This window comes from Aquarana catesbeiana, linkage group LG04 (genome assembly GCF_042186555.1).
Source record: "Aquarana catesbeiana isolate 2022-GZ linkage group LG04, ASM4218655v1, whole genome shotgun sequence".
NCBI lineage: Eukaryota > Metazoa > Chordata > Amphibia > Anura > Ranidae > Aquarana > Aquarana catesbeiana.
In genome coordinates, this window is record NC_133327.1 from 158214003 (window position 1) to 158236598 (window position 22596).

Here is a 22596-nt window from a genome sequence, read left to right on the forward strand (position 1 = left end):
TCACAGAATCACATGACAACGGAAGTCACACTGTTTTCAACGGTGCCCGTTCACATCAATGCAACTTAGCATGCGATTTTGGAAAGGTTCCTGTACTATTTTGGTGTGATTCCAGTGCAATTTTGGCCTCACAGAACATGCAAACCAATTCAAAGTTGCATCCAAATTGCACTATATAATCGTCCCATAGACTATGAAAAGCACTTCAAAGTCCCATCCCAATGTTGAGGGCATGTGGCCTGGTACGGTTCAGGAGGGGGGTTCTCATCCCCCCCTCTTTTCCTGCGGCCCGCCAGGTTGCATGCTCGGATTAGGGTCTGGTATGGATTTTTGGGGGGACCCCACGCCAATTTTTTTTAAAATTTTGGCGCGGGGTTCCCCTTAAAATCCATACCAGACCTGAAGGGTCTGGTATAGATTTTGAAGGGGACCCCACGCCATTTTTTTTTTTAGCTGGGGTTCCCCTTAATATCCATACCAGACCTGAAGGACCTGGTATGGAATTTAGGGGGACTCCCCACGTCATTTTTTTTTTTTAAATTTTGGTTCAGGGTTCCCCTGTAGGGAATTCCCATGCTATTTTTATCAATGAACTTTTATGTGTATTGTCGGACCGGCAATTCATTAATTGCTGCGAGTAGTTTTAAATGACTTTTTTTCCTTTGAAATGTCATTTTGCTGTCAGACTGTTCTAAACACGGGAAACATGCGCCCCTTTACAGGCATACCATAGACACCCCCCTACGAAATTTAAAGGGATATTACACTTTTATTGTTTAACTTTAAGCATTATTAAAATCACTGCTCCTGAAAAAACGGCCGTTTTTAAAACTTTTTTTTGCATTGATCCATGTCCCCTGGGGCAGGACCCAGGTCCCCAAACACTTTTTATGACAATAACTTGCATATAAGCCTTTAAAATTAGCACTTTTGATTATTCATGTCCCTGTCCCATAGACTTTAACGGTGTTCACATGTTCGAGCGAATTTTTTGCCTGTTCGCAAGTTCTGATGCGAACCGAACAGGGGGGTGTTCGGCTCATCCCTATTAAAGACTGTTGCCATAAGAGAAAGCATCCCTCCACGTGCAGATGTGCCTTCTTGCTGGAGGCCTTTCCCTGCACAGCTGTCGTCTTATTGAAGTCTCTGAGTCTGCTAATTGAACTTGAAACTACTCAAGGGTATCCTGGCCCTAACCCTCTTTCCCCCATAAAAGTTTGTAAGAGAAATAAACATCTCTTTTGCATTCAAGAAGTGTCTGGCGCCCAATAACTTCCACCATACACCCACTATGCCCCACAACCCACCACATACTGAAGGATGTCAGCTATCTCTGGCCCTGGAGATTCTCATTAGACTGAAGGAGGCCGGAGACCTTGCTACATAAGCATGACATGTTTGTTATTTATGAAAAAAGGTTTACAATCCAATCTTGATAAGTAATCAGATGTCTGTCTTTGGAAGATTTCTGTGAAGGTTATTACCCTTCCATACAGTTATGCAATAATCACTTAGTGAGTGTAATGGAATATGGGCATCATAAAGTAATCTCTTCTTGAAATGTAGTCATTGCCCACTATGCCCATAGTGTTTAAAGAACAGTGTTGTTGATGTGTCAATAAGTTAAAATATAACATTTAGGCTCCATTCACACTAGTGCGATTTCAGATATGATATCAGTTTCACAGAATCACATGACAACGGAAATCACACTGTTTGTAATGGTGCCTGTTCACATCAATGCAACTTAGCATGCGATTTTGGAAAGGTTCCTGTACTATTTTGATGTGATTCCAGTGCAATTTTGGCCTCATAGAACATGCAAACCAATTCAAAGTTGCATCCAAGTTGCACTATATAATCGTCCCATAGACTATGCAAAGCACTTCAAAGTCCCATCCAAGTTGCACTACATAATCACCTCATAGAATATGCAAACCACTTCTAAGTTGCATCCAAGTTGCACTACATAATCACACTGAAAATCGGATCAAAATCAGATTGCAAGCGGTGTGAACCTAACCTTACAGACATGTCAAAGTGGTGCAATAGTTTTCTTCTTAACATTGTTTCTTTTTACATCCCAAGCATGGTTGACCAGATCACACCAGTATTTTCCAACCTGTTAATAAATACAGTCAGCTCGATTTAATGGAAGTTAGCAGTTGGGTTAGTAGCTTTGGTGGAACCAAATAGTACAGGTGTAGTGTGTACAATCTGATCTCTCCTGCTGTTCAGCACTTTTTCGCAATGCAGCTGTAATGAATCCCCCAGAATGTTTGTGCCCTTGCCTAGAGTTTTATATGTGCATTATTTCATTGATATATCCATTATTTCATGTGAATAAAACATGATTGAAAAGAGATAAAAAAATAAAAAAGTTTTTTGTTCTGTCTTTAACCTAACAAAAAAATATATACCAAAACTATACATTATACTGTCTTCAAAAAAAAAAAATGATAATACTTTTCCATAGTTATTTTCCATGGTACAGCAGGATCATAGCAAAGCATGCTAGAGATCCAACCAAGCCAAGACATTGATGCTGTGTATGCATTCCATGCATACTGAACGATTTAGAGGGAGAATGCCTATTGCCTGAGGATGTATGCCTTGTGATTGAACTCAGTAACCCAAGTCCATTCTCAATAGAGGTGTCAGGCATTGGGTTTGCATGTTACTTACTTTACGGGCCCTTTCACACTGGGGCGGTTTGCAGGCGCTATTGCGCTAATAATAGCGCCTGCAAACCGACCCGAAAGTGCCGCTGCTTTCATTCCAGTGTGAAAGCCTCAAGGGCTTTCACACTGGAGCAGTGCGCTGGCAGGACGATAAAAAAAGTCCTGCTAGCAGCATCTTCGGAGGGGTGAAGGAGCGGAGTGTATACCGCTCCTTCACCGCTCCTGCCCATTGAAATCAATGGGACGGCGCGGCTATACCTCTGCAGAGGCGCTTTGCGGTGGTTTTTAACCATTTCTCGGCCGCTAGCGGGGGTAAAACCGCCCCGCTTGCGGCCACATACTGACGCCGCCCCCGCCCCAGTGTGAAAGGGCCCTTCCAGTGTAGGAAAATCTTGTTACGTAAACTATAGAGTCTATACTGATGGGCCAGCATATAATATCTCAGTTGTATTCAAAAGCAATATACCAAATGATGAATGAATTAAATAACTTATACTTGTAAGGGCTCATTCACACTATCTGCTTTGACCTGCATTTTTTTTCTGGATAAATGCAGGCCACCAGTAGAACATAATGCAGCATAGATGGTACTGCATGTCATCGCGCAGAAGCACAATGCATACCCAACTTTCTGAAATGGGAATGAGGGTTAGTATTAGCAAAAGTATGTAGGCATAGGACACACACCCCCTGCCACACTTCCCTTAAAGGAGAATTGTACAAAAAAAATGATTGGTTAAACCAACAAGTGCTTTTTACCACTATTATTCCTGTATATTGGCTTTTGAAATGTACAAATGCAGCAATTTAGAAATTGGATGAAAGGTTTAGCACTGGGAAACACTTTTTGATAGATAAATAGTGCATTTTATATACAATTATATAGATCAGACCAGAATGAGGGTCAAATGAGGAGGAATGAGGGACAGAGGGACATTGTTCCAAATCAGGGACAGTCCCTCGAAATCAGGGACAGTTGGGAGCTATGAAAATGCGCCAAGCTGCTGTGCATTGACATGAATAAAGTTGAAAAAAATAAAAATGCTGTTCTGTGGTTTCCTGAGATTTGCAACAAAACAACAATTGTAGAGGGGCAGTTTAGTTTAGCAGCAAAGAACTAACATGGAAGTAACCCTGAGAATAACCTCCTTCTGAAAATGCTAGCTACCTGGCTGAAATTCTCTCCCACTAACTTCAAAGAAACACTGGGGTTGTTCGCTAAAGAAAAATAAACTGTGTACTATGCAAGTGTGGTTGTGTTCATTTTCCCCAGAGCTTAGTGAATGTGGTGAAGCTCTGCTAATTTCCATCATCCAATCATGTGCAAGCAAAATTACAGCTTTTTTTTTTTTTTTGCTGCCACCTGATTGGATATTCTTTGCAAAGTGAAGCTTCACCACATTCACTAAGCTCTGGGAAAAATGAGTACAACTCCACTTGCAAAGTGCAAAGTCTATTTGCCTTTAATAAATCAACCCCATAGTCACCTTGCCAAATTTCCCCAACCCCTGATACTCAACTTGCCAATGCTTCCTCAAGGGCTCATTACACAGACACTTTCACTTTTCCCGGAATGGCGCCTCTTTAAAATGTATGTAGAGGCAAGCATTTTTTTTTGTAGTTTTGGATAGAAAAGGAAGTGTAGAACCTCACATTTTTATGACAAATGGACACATCCAAGAGGTGCTGAGACCTCAAAAATTGATTATACAAAGCAGTGAAGGAAACATAATCATTTGAAGACCTCCTTGGCACTGATGATGAAACAAGACCACCCTCCAATGGGTACACAAAAGCAGCAATCAAAAAAAAATCAAATCTGACTTTTCAGTGAACTCAAAAGCAGATATTGTTATATTGATCTGTATAGGTTGAATATACACAGAATTAGGATCTCTTGAGTCCATTTAAAGTTCTAACTTGATTTTAAATCCTGATGAAGGGGGAGTAGTTTGCCCCCAAAATGCATTGGCTGTTTTATGTGTGCACTATTATGAGTGTCACAATTTGGTCTGGCACACCTTTTGTTTGGTTATATTTTAAACTTTTATTATGGTCTGTGTTCTCACTCATGCACCTACTTGTCCTGGCTACCTAAACAGATCAGTTTAGTGTGCCAACATAACAGCCAGGCAACTAGCATTTTTAGAAGGTGAGCTCAGCAAGAGCAACTTCCATACTTCCCTAAAAACAGGCATTCTATAAGTTAACCTAATCATAGTAAATGAGGTTTGACTGCCATCTTCTGGATATGTATTGTATGACAGTCTCTTATACACAGCCCTTTGCATTTAAAAGAGCAAACTTACAAGGCATGATTACTAGTTCAACCAATGAGGATATACTAAAAACAAAGAAACCCACAACAATTGGGCTTTTATTATTGTGACTAGAATAAACTGTAAAGCTGATACATGCGATATAACTAATATGAGAGTAGATGATAGAAGGCCAGTTACCTCCTGCACACCAAGCTGCTGTTTTCATGACTCCTAGCTTAGATTTTGTACTATATACTAAATAACATCACTTTCTTTTCTGTAAACTTTCCAGGACAACTGAAATGTTCAGATTGATTCTTTGGTTTGTCGAAAAGTTTATAGAAAATGATCAACTTGTCAGCGTTTAAGGGATTTTTCTAGGGTTTAGATGTTTGCTTCCTTTAGTGCTATTGAGCAGCTACAATGCATGTTTGTGTGTATTTATACAAATGATTACTGATAGGTCAATTCACTGATTGGATAATTGGTAAGAATAGATGTCTGGTGTATCGTTTAATACACTGTTATTTGAGGAAACATCTTGTCAGATAATCTGTGGAAATGCATCCAATGAATGCTCAATGTCCAGATATTATTCCATTTTTGGCTTTTTTGGTCATTTTCTTATTGTCCTTAGATTCCATCAGAAGATCGCTCAAAGTACATCAAATCCTAAAATAAATAGAAAAAATATGTTTTGAATATGACATAGAACCAACATACTGTAAACTCGTAGTCCAAGCCCTGTGCTTCACTTACTAACGCTTAAAGGATTGTATATTTGCACCTTTACAGCCCAATTGCGATAATATCTACTTTATATTTAGTACATGTCCCCTTTCATATAGCATAATGTAATATTAACTACTTCAGCTCCGGAAGATTTTACCGCCTTAACAACCAGGCCATTTTTTGCTATTTAGCACTGTGCTACTTTAAGGCTACTTTCACACTGGGCAGGGTGCGTCAGCAGTAAAGCACTGCACGTTTTAGCGACGATTTACCTTCATTTTAGGGGCGCTTTTAACCCCCACTAGTGGCCAAAGAAAGGGTTAAAAGCCCCAGTGTTGGGACACTGCCGAATTGCTCTGCAGGCGCTTCGGCAGCGCTGCCCATTCATTTCAATGGGCAGGGCGTTTTGGGAGCGCAAACCGCCCCAAAGATGCTGCTTGCAGGACTTTTTATCCCTGTCCCGCAAGCGCACCACCCTAATGTGAAAGCACTCAGGCTTTCACACTGGGAAGGCATGAGAGGCGCTTTTCAGACGCTTTACAGGCTCTATTTTTAGCGATAAAATGCCTGAAAAGCGCCTCAGTGTGAAAGGGGTCTAACTGGTAATTGTGCGGTCATGCAATGCTGTACCCAAACAAAATTTATATCATGTATTTCACATAAATCTAGCTTTTTTTGGTGGTATTTGATCATCACATGTTTTTTATTGTTTGCGATTTCATCGAAAAAAGACCAGGAATTGAAACAATATTTTTTTACTTTCTACTATAAAACAATATTTAATATGTAAAATAATATTTTTATTTTAAAACAGCCATTTTTCTTAATAAGTTTTGGCCAGAATGTATTGTGCTACATGTAAAAGAAAATCCCTATAAATGTATATTAATTGGTTTGCGTGAAAGTCATAGCATCTACAAACAATGGTATATATATATTGGAATTTTTATTTATTTATTTTTTATCGGAAGAAGTTCTGGACAGCCGCGCTTCAAAAAAGTTTTTGCCTTTTATTCAAAAAATATCATCAAAAATACATGCCACAGCAGAGCGGACAAAGAGCTTATGCGTTTCACACTACAAACAGTGCTTAATCATAGCTATGATTAAGCACTGTTTGTAGTGTGAAACGCGTAAGCTATTTTGTCCACTCTGCTGTGGCATGTATTTTTGATGATATTTTTTGAATAAAAGGCAAAAACTTTTTTGAAGCGCGGCTGTCCAGAACTTCTTCCGCTGTTGATTGCTATATGCATTGCCAGCACCTGGGCTTCTAAACTGGAGGAGAGGTTTTCCACCTTTTGTCTGACCTACCTGGAGCGGTGATATCCCCTTCCCTATTTATTTTTTATGCTCCTAATGGCAGGGATCAGCAACTTTTAACAAGACTGCAATAGTGCAGCAAGCAATCTGACACTAACTGATGCTGGGGGGGAACTGATACTAATACAGTGATCAGTGATAGCAATATGCACTGTCACTATACTGACACTGGCTGGGAAGGGGTTAACATCTAGGGTAATCAAAGGGTTAAATGTGTGCCTAACAATGTTTACTGTGTGTTTTACTAAGCAATGTGCCAGTTTTTACTCCCTGCTTCAAAGGGAGAAAAAAAGCAGCACATCACTGCTGACAGTAGAGAGCCCTGTATTGTTTACCCACACAGGGCTCTCTAATGTCATTGGCTCAGATGATTGGCGAGTTCTGGGCATAAATCATTGGCTGGAACCCGCTAATTGGCTTGTGCTTTATTGAATGCCACCACAACTGGGGCAGTGGCCATGTGTGTGCGCATGCCCCTTAGCCACTCTGCCACAGTAAACCATGGTAGGCGGTCCACAAGCGGTTAAAGTCATTTTAAAGGCTTAAGGTTTTTTAACGTAATGCATTCTCTGCATTAAGGTAAAAGACCTTAAGTGAGCCATTGGCTCCCGCCGCTGTCTATCAAAGACAGTGAGGAGGAAGCAGGGGACATGGGCCATGAACACACAGGTGGCTTAAGAGCAAGCCCACACGAGTGCCCCCATAGTGCCTTGCTATGGTGGGCACTCAGCAGAGGGGAGGAGCCAAGAGCGCCCGTAACTGACCCAAGAAGAGGAGGATCTGGACTACTATGTGCAAATCCATTACACAGAGCAGGTAAGTATAGCATAGTTGTTAAAAAAAAACTAAGAATTTACTATCACTTTAAATATAAATATTTATGCTGCTTACATTTTTATTTGCTATTTACTGAAAACTCCCAAACTGAAATGTTCCTCTTCTGTGTAATTTTTATGATGGGGATAGGGAGTTAATTTTTTACTTTAAAGAGGAGCTCCAGGCTTTTTTTCTTTTATTAGAAGTCAGGAGCTACAAAAAGTGTAGCTCCTGACTTTTAATAAACAGACACTCACCTGTCCTACCGTCCAGAAATGCGACCGCATGGAGCCTTGCTCCTCTCACCCTCCTCTCTGCGGCGCCTCCATTGCACCCGGCCGTGATAGCTTGCGACTTCACGGCCGGGCACGCACTGCGCATGCGCGAGTCGCACTGCACTCCCTGAGTGGACAGGCAATCTTCTGTGACCTGTGACGTGTCCCAGAAGATTGCCGAGAGGGAGAGGAGGAGTCACTTAGGCCGCCCGTAGTTGGAAGTAGGAAGTGAGACAGGAAGTCCCGCTCAAAACTAGTCGACCCCCCCCCCCCCCAAAAAAAATGACATGCCAAATGTAGCATGTAAGGGGGCGAGGAGTGCTTAAAGCGGAAGTTCCACTTTTGAGAGAAACTCCGCTTTAAATAACCCTGTCTTGCCTGTGCTGGCAAATCTCATTATCTGTAAACTAGATTTGTACACTGCCTGTCCTAAAAAAGTCTTAAAGTGGTTATAAAGAACATTTAAAAAAAAAAAAAAAAAATCACAATGTCTATACATACCTGCTCTGAGCAATAGAATTGCACAGGCCCAGATCCTCCTCTTCTTGGGTCCCCCCGGTGCTCCTGGCTCCTCGTCTCTTGCTGTTTGCCCTATTGGAAATTGATTCCCATGGGGGCACTCGTGCATTGACACAGACAGTGGGACTCGGCCCCTCCCGCTGCTATCGATCTGCTGAGGGAGGAGGGACAAAGCCAGAATAGATGCAGAGCTTGATCGCAATAGGGTTCAGGTAAGTAAAAGGGGGGTGATGGGGCGAGCCTGTAACACAGAAGGTTTTTTTACCTTCATGCAAAAGATGCATGAAGGTAAAAAACCTTAAGGTTTTAGAACCACTTTAAAGATCCCAGTGCTTGGATTCTGCATTGTATGTTAATGTGAAAAATCTTAGTCTGTCCTCGCTTTGTCCCTCTTTATTGCCCTTTCAAATTGAGTATCTTGTAATGTGCCCAAAGGCTTGCTCCAAAGAAAAAAATATTTTTAGATATGCTGTGTGACTGGGTTCACATAACAAACATACAATGGGATTCCCAAATTTGTCTGCAAAAGTGAAAATACACTTTAAAGTTGACCTAGTTCAGATCTGATATTTCTTCATTTTAAGTACATGCATGGCAAGCAATGTGTGAGGCCTCTTTCACATGGGCAGCCAGGTTGCGATAAAAACAGGTAGCTGAGCCACAGTTTTACCAACCCCTGGTCAGCCACACAAAGTATAAAATATAGCAGACTGAGGTCATTCACATGTCACGGCAAAGTTAACCCTGAGAAAGCTCATGCGCTAGGTGGCCCCCACACCCGAGGTCTCATCTGCACCATTAGGATGAGGATGACCATCCCTTGCTACCTAATTGTCCTTCTGTTTTTTGTTCCAGCACTGTGAGGCGACCATTCCAACCATCAGAGCAGCATCATGCCAGCCTTTAAGTGACACCTACTGAGCACCAGCGTACCCTGACTGGCAGAGACATCTGTTGGAAGCCCATTTCTCAAGTGAGCCCTGACAAGCCCTTGACCCAGGCATTTAGCTGTACCAGTGACCATGAGTACCCTCTATGAGGACAGACTTTTTGACTGGAGTGTCTCCCACAGTCTATGGGGATTTACTGCACTTGACAATCATTAACTGGACTGTGCCTATAACCTATATGGTAGTCGATACGGGCATGTCATTTTCATGCTGGCTCTGCACAATTGTCTATGCATGCTCAGACACTATTCAGGCTGTAGATATTTTCCAGTAGTAGACTGCATATAGACTACATGCTTCCATTCCTGCTGGTCACCACCAGCCAGCTGCTCTAACCGATACTATTGTCCCCACTCAGTGCACTTGGTGATTCCGTATAATAGACCATTTAAACTATCAGTATTAGGTGACTAAACAAGCACTTTCAGTATCTGTGGATCCACCATGGCCCGTATATGAAACACTCTCTGTTGCCCCTGTTCTGACACCATGGGAGGACGTCTAGTGGGAAATCATTTATTTATTTGAAGTTCTAACTGTATCATTTCTGTGTCCATTATGGGTGCCATAGTGAACTTGGATGTTACCCACTGATTTGTATGGCTGTGCTCGGGCTAATGCAATTATAGGGTATTTTTCCAGGGTCTGACTTCTGACCCTTAGCATTAATCATTACATGTTAATTCAGCTTGTCTATTAATTTATTGGTCTGAGTGTGGGTGTGGATGAATTCCCAGGGGTATTTTAATGACAACATTGTCGGTTTTAATTCTTGTTGTGTCACCAACCTTTTAGCACATGATTTTCGTATATTGATTGTTAATAAAGATATTTGAGGAGAGATAGTGGTTTGTCCCCTGCATAAAACAATAATGGGTTTTTCCAACTTCTTACTGCAAAGTTAACTCAGCCATTCAAATATGAAATATTGTATTTTGCAATGTATACGTATTTTATATTTAACATGTATAAATTTAGCTCTACACTTTAATAATTTATTATATATGTGTAGCACCCACTCTACCTAGGTAGGTGCTAGAGGTAGATTTCTGGTGAGTACAGGTAAATTTAGGCAGGCCTAGCTAGAAGATAGGCCTGTTTGTTTTGATCTGTGTGGGCTGGGAGTGGCTCAGAGTAGGCTGGTGGCTCAGAGAGGTGGAGCTGTCTGAGGTGTCTCAGGGAGCCCTGACCAATCCCCATTTGGGATTGGCAGGAGGCAGGCCTCCTTGATATACCTAGGGTCAGCCCAGCTAGGGAGTGGATGTCCGGTGGAAGAACTGAGGATGGAGTGCTAGGTTGTCAGGGCCTTTGAGGGTGCCCCCCCCCCAGTCTGGGGGAGTGACCTTGGGCCTGGCACTCGGGTGCAGGAAGGATCTCTTCAAGAACGCATGAAGGATCTGGACAGGAGGCACAGAGAGGAGTCAGAGAGGACAGCAGGAGCTACCACTGCCGGGCAAGCCTTCAGGAGGGAACCACCAGTGTATGTGTGACTAGGTCAGTGAGTGATAGGCACAGTTGAGAGGACTGGGGAGGCACGCCAGAGAAGACTGGGTGTGTGCAGTCTGGGATGGGTGCAGAGCCAGCAGTCAGGACTCTGATGTCACGGGCAGTGGAGTCGGGTAGCTGCAGCCAGGAGGGCTGGCAGGGCCTGAAGAGGGCTTACTGGGAGCAATAGTCTACCATAGGACAGCTAGCACCAAAGACTTTCTATTCTATTTTTGCTACACTAAAAAGGGACCCACGGTCTCTGCCTATGAAGGCAATTTCTAGGGCCTGACTGAGTCAGTGTTGGGTCTAACCATGTGCTAGCTGTGCCTGGAGTTAAGTGTTGTGCAGGAGAGAGAGTCTGCAAGCAAGAGATGTGCTGAAGGAGACTGGAGCTGTAAAATGTATATAGTTGTCCCAGCTAATTGATATCCAAACAACCAATTGTACATTCTACTGGGCATCCCATATATTCCCATCCCTATCCAAGTTCAAATCCCTCAATAAAAATACAAAAAACAAGCACATGGACTGTTCATTGTCTCCAAGGTGAATGGGAAGTGAATGCCGGGCTGGGTAGGGTGAGGGGTGCACCACAACTTTCAGCAGCCCCTACGCGGGTACCGCTACATTTGGGGGCTTGTTCCAGGACAACCTGATCATGTGTGACTGCCAGCCATTGCAACCGAGGAAGCGAGCCAGGGAACTGTGTTTGTTCCAACTGTATTGAGGAATTGAACCCTGGGGAGAACTTGTGTGTTTTGCCTGCTATTCAGAACTGTAAAAATAGGTGCCATTGCTCATTTCAAACAGCGAGAGTCATTGTTAATAATTGCCGCCGGCAACCCAGTGACTTCAACCAGCGCTGCTATCCAGTGGCCTCAACCAGCACTGGGGCAGACACTTATACTAAATCCTGCAATTCAGTGACTTTTCATCATGTGCTGTCATCCATGGCAACCACGGCGGGCGATCGCACCCATGGATTACAATTATTTCCAGCATTCTGCTAATCCTGGACATTTCTCACTGGGTTACAAATATGCCCAGCGATCTGCAAATGCTGGGCATCTTGAATTTTTGCTCCAAACTCCTGCTATGAAGAGTAAAGTGTGCCTGGGCGTGTCTACTGTTGCCTGGGGCGATCGGGGTAAGCCTGCAGGTGCCTGGGGCGGGACTGTGTTGATATAGGGCCCTGCAGTGAGACATTGGTTACAAACTTTATTGTTGCTACCGGCAACCATTGGGAAAGTCTGCTAGCACGAGCATGCCTGCAAACTTCAGTTCCTCTAGCGGGGGGTTACAGCAGCATGCCCAGGGAGGAGCCTGCCTATCAGTTTCTCAGACGCCAGCCTGTCTGTATGTGAGGGGGCGGTGCTACACCCTGGAGGAGACCCAGCATTCCCTGCTAACATCAGACACCACGAGGCAAAGGCAGATGGCAGAGGGTGGTCGTCTACTGCCAGCCTTAACATGGTTGCCAGATCTGCCGGAGCAGATACTGGTATCTGATTGGAGCACCGCGGGGGATTTGCCTTAGAGATGGTCGATGGGGGGAATGACTCAGCCTACTATGTCTCGAGTGCCGGTGTGATCAGCACATCGGTCCAGTTTGGCCATTGCGGAGAACCGCAGATATGGCTAGCATCTGCCCAGCATGAGCCATGACATTATAATGTGGACCTGCTTTCAGGACTGTGCAATGAACAGCTGCAGAAGTTCCAGAAGGCCGAGGAGGGCCTTAAATCATCCCTTAAAGGCAGAGTGGAGTTGCGGTCTGGTGACTCCCCCACGAAGAAAGCGGATGTCAGGAAAGCAGGGCTCTAATGAGGAGAGCTGCTGGGCCTGCATCCCTTTGGACGTGATTTCCCTTTGGGAGTATCTCACCAAAAATGACATTTTTCTTGCAGGGAATGCCTGAAATCTGACTTGTATCTTAGTACAGACTTCTGGGAAAATTTTGACAGGAACACACACTGGGGTTGATTTACTAAAGCTGGAGATTGAAAAATCTGGTGAATTTGTGCATGGTAGCCAATCAGCTTCTATCTTCATCTTGTTCAATTAGGTTTCACTGGGAAGCCACACCAGATTTTGCACTCTCCAGTTTTAGTAAATAGTCCTACTCATTTTAAAGAAATGTCTGAATCACTTGCTGCCACACCCAGACAGCAATATAACAGTACCATAGTTTATAGTATGGTAGCTTTCTTCAAGGAGGCAAAAAGGTATTTTCATTTCTGATTGGCGCATTTAGAGATTCATCTTTAGGATTTTTAAATAGCATTTAATGAAAAAAATGTAAAACAGTGCAAGAAAACATTAAAGTGGTTGTAAAGGCAGAAGGTTTTTTTTTATCTTAATGCATTCTATGCATTATTATAAAAAGCCTTCTATGTGCAGCAGCCCCCCTAATACTTACCTGAGACCATCTCTATCCAGGGATGTCCATAAGTCCCTCGGCTGATTCTCTCTCCTGTTGGCTGAGACACAGCAACGGCACCATTGGCTCCTGCTGCTGTCATTTAAAGTCAGTTAGCCAATCAGGAAAGAGAGGGGGCGGGGCCGAACCACAGCTCTGTGTCTGAATGGACACAGGGAGCTGCAGCTCAGCTCAGGTGCCCCCATATCAAGCTGTGTGCTGTGGGGGCATTTGACAGGAGGGAGGGGCCAGGATCACAGAAGAGGGACCTGAGAAGAAGAGGATCCAGGCACGTTTGTTATTTTTAACACAAGAAAAAAAATAGACTTTACAATCACTTTAAATAAAAAAATATTACAAACAATGGCACACAATCCTGGGGCACACCAATCTGAGGGCTCGTTCACACAAGGAGGTGCGCCTGAGAGCGAGCGCTTTTGCGCGTTTTTGCTCTTTTTATTGGTTGCTGTATGCTTGTGAAATAAAAAAGGTGCTGACATGATTTTTAAATCGTGCCCCACCAAAATGCACGGTACTGCGGTACAATGTGTTTTAGTGGGCACAAACGTACATGCAATTGGTGGATGCATGAGGGTGCCATTAAAAAATAACGGCACCCCCACGCATCTGCAAAAGGCAACAAGGTGCAGGAAAACACTCAGTTTCACATACATTACCGCACTGTGAAAGAGGACCTAAGATGTAGATTGCAAGGCAGAGTTAAGTGGTCAATAGGTTGTAAATCCCCCCCCCCCCTTGCACAAATCCATGCATGAGAGGGGATTTGTGCAGGACTGTGCAGGGTTTGATTACCGCTCCCACCCACAATTTCTGCTGCTGGGACATGAGCAGCCTGGAGAGGAGATAGGGAAGGTGATCAAGCCCTGTACAGTCCAATCATGAAAAGGTTACTCTGTTAACTTTTGTATACAGAAAGGAGGGAGTGAGTACATCCCGAACCTCCTCAGAGCTTTCTTCTCCTCTATGCTGTTTTCTGTACTCTTGCCATTAAAACTGAAAGTGGGTCGCCCATCATCGCATGGTAGGACATGGGCAAGCGGCTTGCACAACTTCCAGTTTTGATGTTGATGTTGTCTCTGTTTCTCTTTCATTTGGAGTGGAATGACTCTAATACAGTAATGCCGCATACACACGATCAGAATTTTGGCCCGCAAAAGACCGATGAGAGTTTTTCGTCGGAAAATGCGACCGTGTGTATGCTCCATTGGACTTTTTCTGGCCGAATTCCAGCCAGCAAAAGATTGAGAGCATGCTCTCAATTTTTCGGTCGGAAAAAGTTCCTATCCGAAAATGCGATCATCTGTGGCAGTTCAGACGCGCAAAATTCCTACGCATGCTCAGAAACAATTTGACGCATACTCGGAAGCATTGAACTTCATTTTCTCGGCTCATCGTAGTGTTGTATGTCACCGCGTTCTTTACAGTCGTAAGTTCAGCAAACTTTTGCATGACCATGTGTATGCAAGGCAAACTTGAGCGGAATCCGTCGTATCTTTTTCCAACGAGAAGTCCAATCGTGTGTACGTGGCATAAGTGTGTTACTAGCAGGATCACCAGGTGAAAACAGAAGGAAACTAGCCTAAAAATCACTAATTCAGCCAACACATTTAATGATTGGTAAACTACAATATATTCCATTTTTGGGATTAATACCAGACTTATAGATGTGTATTGCCGTATTGTAGTCTGTTTTATGACATTTTTACAACAGCCATTTATGATCTGATTCTATAAAAGTTGTTCTAGAGCTTTTATGATTGTTCTGCATTCCTTCTAACTTTCTGTGTCTTAAAGCCAAACTCCACATGAAAAAAAAGATCCCTTGCTGTCGGGCTGTGTCCGCTCTGCCTGGGTAAATTGCTCAATTAGGAGAACAAGAAAAGGAGATTTACACACCCAACATAGCACACCCTAATCACCCCCTGTGCATACCTCCCAAGTGCCCTGGTTTAGGCGGGACCATCCTGAGATTTCAATTAAATTCCGGTGTGCTGCCAATCCATGTTTAATCGCTGAGCCATTCCGACACGCGGTAAGTGACGCAGAGCTCAGAAGTGACTCAGAGGTCAGTAGTAAGTGAAACCGTGTTCTAGGGTCAGTTGTAATTTTTGGGCAGCTTGGCTTTCAGATAAATGCAGTGCGGTTTTCCCACACCATGGGTGCAGTACAGTGTACCTGCGGTTTTCCGTGCAGGTTAGCTGCACTTTGCAGTAGACTTCTATTATGTCCCATGGTTTTGATGCACTTTCTGAAAGCACAACAAAACTATGATTTTATTTTTTTGTTTCACAAAGCACACCAAAACAGTGAGACAAAATAGAAGTCTATGGGAAACCGCAACTAACCCATATGAAAACCACAGGTACACTGCACTGCACCCATGCTCCCATGCTGTGGGAAAGCCACACCGCATCAGTGTGAAAGCGCCCTACTTTGGGAAGGGAGGACCAAAAGCACATTTTATGGGTACAGGAAGGTTTTTGTTTTATTTAACCACGTCCCTTTAAGCTCCTCCCACTGTAAAGACAATTTGGCAACACCCACCATCCACTTTGTCCACTGTGGCTTTGGGCCCTGAGCTTTGGTGTGCACACCCTAATGCAATAGGCTGCGCACACCTATGGTACCCAATCCTCCTCTCCTCCCTGCAGCCAGACCGATCCCCACAGCTTCTGTACCACCTAGGGTCCTGATGTCATCAAGATCAGAATAGGGTCCTTAGTTCTGCTCTGGATGTGAGGACGTCAAGGGACAGCCCATCACTGGATAGCGGAGCGCTGCCTGCGAGGGAAGTGGAGAATCAGGTAAGTAAAACTGTTTCTCCTCTCCCCTAGACAAAACAAGCTAGCCCCACTGCAAGGGATTTTTTTTATTTGCCCAGGGTTAGGCTTTAAGTGGAGCTGTTTTCTAGTGGTTTTCTAGAATATTATCACCTATCCCACATTTTGGATAAAATGAGGGTGGCACCATATTCAGTATGACCTCCCTCCCCACCTTTGCTCCAGTTTGGGGTTCATCAGACCTCACTATTGTCACAATGAGAACCTACCTAAACTATCCATTCAATTTGTATATGACCAGGCAGACATTGGAACTACATCGTTCTTGGTAGGTCTGAAGGAGGACATACAGCCTTGATAGAATTTGTAACATGTGTGGTGAGCTTGAAAATGGTTAGAAAATGATATTATGACATTCATAGTGAAATTATAGACTGATCAGACTGACTTGGTATGCCCTCACCATACATAATTGGTGATATATCCAAGAGAATTGTACAGAGAAAGTACAATCAGATTATAGCATGTGTGGCTGGCCTTATAATCTGTATAATACAATTATTTCTAAATTATGCAATGAATGTTTCTCATAAGCACATCCAAATTTTAGGATGTTGTCCTAGGCATCAGAATCCATTGTAGCATAAATACAATTTTAAATATTTAGTGCCAATTTTTATTGCCAATAGACAATAGAATGCACTATATTAGGAAATAACTATCCCATGAAAAGCTCTTATAATATACATTTTAGAATTTATATGTCACTTTTGATTTCCTTTTTCGTTTTTTTAAACTCCATTCAGTGATCTAATCCACCATGAGGAAATTGAATAATTAGCGCTGCATATGGGTTCTCATGTTATTTTTATTTTGTAATCAACAAAGTAATGCTGGCTGCTTTAGATTGTTAACCTGTCTCATTAGAGCACGGATACTTTCATTTATAATCCTTGAATTGTTTTGTTTTTTTTAATGGAAATATAATAATAATCTATCTGATGTTATTGAAATAATGCTTCATGTGGTGTTTGCTAATGTATATGCACAAATATTGGTACTTGAATGTGGGTTACATTGAGATGTTCTCAAAAATGTATATTGCACCAATACAGTATTTTCTGAACTTCTATAGAGAAAATGAAGTACTGTCCGTGATACTTTTTTTATTTGCACTAATATACAATTTTTCAGGACAAGCTTTCGGGGTATGTCCCCTTCTTCAAGGTCCAAGCAGTACTGATTCACGCATTTTTAAGCTGAATGTTAAAGAAGAAAAAAAAAAAAAAAAAAGAGAAAAACAAACACATACAAATCAATGGTAATAAAGATAGTAGCAGAGTTAGTGAGATAAGACAGAGGGAGAGCTATAGAATATGGGGGGGGGATACTGGTCACAGATGGGTCATAAAACTTTAGCATAATGTGTAAGGAAACCAATATCTAAATTCAGGCCGTTATTTTTCGTGTCAAAAAGAAGTATCATTCTTAATTCAAAAGTTTTCCTTTCCTGGATAGTTCTGAAATGCCCTTTAAGAACTAAGACATTGAGGTCTTCTATAGTGTGGTCCGGTTGTGAGAAATGATGTCCCACAGGTGTGCATAAACTGTCTTCTTTATGTTCTTTGATGGTATGTCTGTGCAAATTTCTCTGTCAAAATTGCACTAATACGGCTACAATCAAATCAAGTCTGAACTTCTATACTAAGCTTGCCATCTAGTGGTAACAAGTGGTTTATGCAGTGTTGTAAGAGATTTTTTTACGCTTTTTTGTCCCAGTAGGCTTCTTCTTCTTTGTTCTTTGCCCAAAGGGCATTGTTGCCATCGTCACCATCATTATAATGGGGGCCCTTATCTTTTGTCAATTTCTGAGTCACATAAAAGCAAAAAATATGACAAGTGGTTGTTTGCAATCCAAAGAGTAAATGTGCACCATGTAAAACACTTTAGTTATTAATAATGTGGGAAATTTTAATGAATCAAATAAATTAGGAAACTAATCCTGTGCTCTAGGCTTCTAGAAAATGTAATTCTGCATGTGCAGCAAGTGTTCATGCTGACAGGTAATAAGCATCACCCAAGAAGTTGCTGGAAGCCACTTCAAAGGTAGCTGAAGGACAGCTGATTATAAGCACTTTGCTGCTAACCACATTGCGTCTTGAGCTGGTCTAACTAAAATCTTGCTGTGCAATACTGTTTCAGATGTTAAATAGAACACTATTTACAGGGGCACAACTAGAAATCAGATGGCCCCATAGGAAAAATGTTAATGCCCCCCCAGTAGAAAAAAAAAACACAATTGCACCACCCTCTAAATACCATGGCAATTTATAGAGGACTGAAGAGGATGCGGTGATGATATATGAGGTATGAGGTAGGTACAGATGTGTGGAGAGGGGGAGTAGGTCCCTTTCAGCCAGTTGGCCTACAGGAACAAAAAAGAAATGTGTACTTTATTTAAATTTGTAAATGTGTTTAAAGTGACATCATCACTAGTTTAAAGAGTCACTGACACCTTGCAATGAGGGACAATTTAACAGTGTCTCTGCAAAGGGGTCTTCAGCCCAGTTATACTTACCTTGCCAGTGTCTTGCAAAAAAAGTCCTCAACATTTGTTGTTAATGGAAAAAATGTCCAGCAACAATGGTCAGTGGAAAGAAAAATGCCCAGCCTCTTTGGTCAGTAAGAGAAAAAACAATTCCTTGTAATAATGCCTTGTAATAATGCCAATGGCATTATTGTCCAATGAAAGAAAATATGCCTGGTGCTAAAGGTCAGGGGGAAGAAAAACGCCTCTGCATTAGTGGTCAGAAAAAATGTTCCAGCACTATTGAGAGGAAAAATTGCTCTGTGAAAGTAGTTGGAAAAAATGGAGTGTACCAGGAACAGTGGCTGTGAAGTGGAGCGGAGTGGTGGAACTACCAGGAGCATCGACTGTGGCTAGAAGCTGTCAGATGGCATACCAGAAGCAAGGGCAGGGGACGTGTACCTGGAGCAGGTCAATGAGTGGACTGATTGAGCGCACCTGGGAATAACGGCAACAGCGGCGCATCAAAAATCTTGGTGCACCAGAATGTGCAGAACTTTGTCACAACGCACTCACTGCTAGATGTGTGGGGTACCATTGAGAGTAATGCCATTGCCGTGCACCTGCAAAAAGACTGCACATTTTTGTGCATTGCAGGAAAGCACGCAATTTTACGCACGTTCCCGCAATGCACAAATGTGAATCTAGCTTTAGGCTCTGTATAGTGGATCTAGTACCTCTTTCCTCCTGCTGGTGATTCCTCAAATCATGAACTCCAGAATTAAATTTGCTTTCTGCACTGCCTGGATACACTGGGGGTTATTTACTAACAGCAAATCCACTTTGCACTACAAGTGCAAACTACAAGTGCAAAGTGCACTTGAAATTGCACTGAAAGTGCACTTGGAAGTGCAGTCGCTGTAGATCAGAGGGGGACATGCAAGAAAAATAAAAAACAGCATTTTAGCCTGCACATGATCGGATAATAAAATCAGCAGAGCTTCCCCTCATTTCAGATCTACCCCTCAGATTTACAGCGACTGCACTTGCAAGTGCACTTTTTTTCCCACAAATAGAGCTTTCTTTTGGTGGTATTTGATAACCTCTGCAGTTTTTTTTTTGCGCTATAAACAAAAAAGGAACGACAATTTTGAAAAAAAAGCAATATTTTTTACTTTTTGCTATAATAAATATCCCCCAAAAATATATATAAAAACAAATTTTTTCCTCAGTTTAGGCCGATATGTATTCTACATATTTTTGGTAAAAAAATCGCAATAAGCGTATATTGATTGGTTTGCGCAAAAGTTATAGCGTCTACAAAATAGGAGATAGTTTTATGGCATTTTTATTATTATTTTTTATTAGTAATGGCGGCGATCTGTGATTTTTATCATGACTGCGACATTATGGCGGACACATCGGACACTTTTGACACTATTTTGGGACCATTGTCATTTATACAGCGAGAAGTGCTATAAAAATGCACTGTTTACTGTGTAAATGACACTGGCAGGGAAGGGGTTAAACACTAGGGGGTGATCAAGGGGTTAAGCGTGTCCTAGGGAGTGCTTCTAACTGGGGGGGGGGTGGGCTACCACTGACATCACAGTGATTACTGCTCCTGATGACAGCGAGCAGTAGATCCCTGTCATGTCACTAGGCAGAACTGGGAAATGCCTTGTTTACATCTCCCCGTTCCGGGCTCCATGACACAATCACCGGGACACTGGCAGACATCGAGTCCTTGGGACCCGCGGGCACGGTCATGCTGTACGCAGCAGGCGCGCGTCCCGCTAGCCCAGCCAATTAAAGGGGATATACAAGTATGCCCATTTGCCCACCGCTGCCATTGTGCCCGCGTATATCGGCATGTGGCGGTTGGCAAGTGGTTAAAAACACTGAATGGCTGTGTTCACTGCTTAGCAAAAAAAATACCTTACCTACCTCCAGTTATATCATTAAACAAGCAGATTAAACCTAGCAAGACCTAGTACAGAGTGTTTTGGCACACCACTAGTGACTGGTCTCTGTTCCAAATGAATGGTATTTACAACCACATCTGATATCTATTGTAGCACTGTTGGTATAGATCTTAGGTAAATACTTATTTTCAGCTGATTTATAGCTACATTGTGAATGTTCAAAGTTTAAAAAGGCCATACATGGAGCAATTTTCTTTCCTGCAACCACAGGATGCAGGAAAGAAAATTGCTCAATTCCCCCATCAGCATTGATTTAGATTACTGTGAGTCAACAGTGATTACTGTGAACACAGTGATTACATTGTGAACATAGTGATTATAATAGCCGCTAGCACTAATTAAATGTAAGATTCAAAAGGCTGGTTGCCTGCCCAAACATGGTTTAAATGTCGCCCGGTGCCTGCTGAAAAGGCTGAGATTTGAACTGTCTATGGCCAACTTTACTTTGGTAATAAGATCCCAGGCACATTCATCTCAACGACTAATTCCTTTCTCAGGATAAAAGAAAGATGGGTAAAGTAAAACTTGAACAGACTTATTGCACTAGTGCATGGAGAATAGGAAGGAGAATGGAGGGAGAACAAAATACATGAAGGTTTTCCACACAGAATACAGTCTCCATTGTTCTGCATATCTTTCTAAGCCCTCTGAGCTCCTCTTACACAGGGCTTTGCCAGCTGGACCCTTAAGCATATAACATGGCTCCTTTGCAATTAGGGTTAAAGTGGCATCTAAATATTTATATTCCAATCAGGACAGCGTGTAAAAGGGTTCCTTTGTATACATGCAACTCAACTATTTACTCTAGAACATATCAGAAGAAAACATTACTTGCAACCAGCATATTCAGGGTTTCCTCCCAGGAGGAGAGATTCTTGCAACACAACCCTTGGCCCAAAGGCCTAGGAATAAGACGCGTCACCATTGCTTCCTTGGTAGGCTGAAACCCTGGTGGGAAGATCATGTGTCATGAAATAATACCTCAAATAATTAATACCTTCTCATACAGCTCGTCATCCCACACAGATGGGATGACGAGCTGTATGAGAAGGTATTAATTATTTGAGGTATTAATTCATGACACATGATCTTCCCACCAGGGTTTCAGCCTACCAATGAAGCAATGGTGACGTGTCTTATTCCTAGGCCTTTGGGCCAAAGGTTGTGTTGCAAGAATCTCTCCTCCTGGGAGGAAACCCTGAATATGCTGGTTGCAAGGGCCAACTGTTGCTGTTACTTTTTGCCTATTATGCCATGTTACTGTGTTTATGCTGAGGCCCCATCTTCAGGAACTCCAATCACTATCGACTTTGTTGCTATGGACATTATCCATCACAGGTATGGGCCACACTATGTTGCTTATGCACCTTCTCTTTTTGGAAAGCAATTAGGACAGTGCAACTGTATGTTCAGCAGCCCAGCCAATTCTACCTCAACCGAAATATGGGAATTGATTGCGCATGTATGTGAAGATTGCTGAGAGATGTATCTGTATTTATTAATGCTAAATACAATATACAGGTACCTTCTTATATATTTACTAATGCTAGTAGCATACAGATTCAAATTGTTAACACTGATTGAGAGTTTAGATCATTATTTAAATCATTTTTAAACATTTTGCTGCAATCAAGTTAAGCTATGTCTACAGCACTAGCTTGGTCTACTCTAGAACATTTCTAATATGGTAAGACAATTTAGAGTTGTCTGACATGACCCATCCTTAGTAGAGCCATGCTAGTTTGGGTCAAGCAAGGAACAGTATGTGCTTTGAAATGATCATTGGCCCTATCCAGTAGGGATTCCATTAACTTTCCTA

At 42.4% G+C, this 22596-nt stretch overlaps 1 protein-coding gene across 1 annotated transcript in view; it reads right to left on the reverse strand.

The window, feature by feature from the left end:
* Positions 1–5038: 5038 nt before the first annotated feature.
* The window catches only part of PLSCR5 (phospholipid scramblase family member 5), a 119529-nt gene continuing 101971 nt past the window's right edge, over positions 5039–22596 (reverse strand). Inside the window, exon 7 of the mRNA XM_073629075.1 lies at positions 5039–5614. Within this exon, the coding sequence (XP_073485176.1) occupies positions 5576–5614 (39 nt within the window). The 3' untranslated portion in view covers positions 5039–5575. The remainder of the gene's footprint in view (positions 5615–22596) is intronic.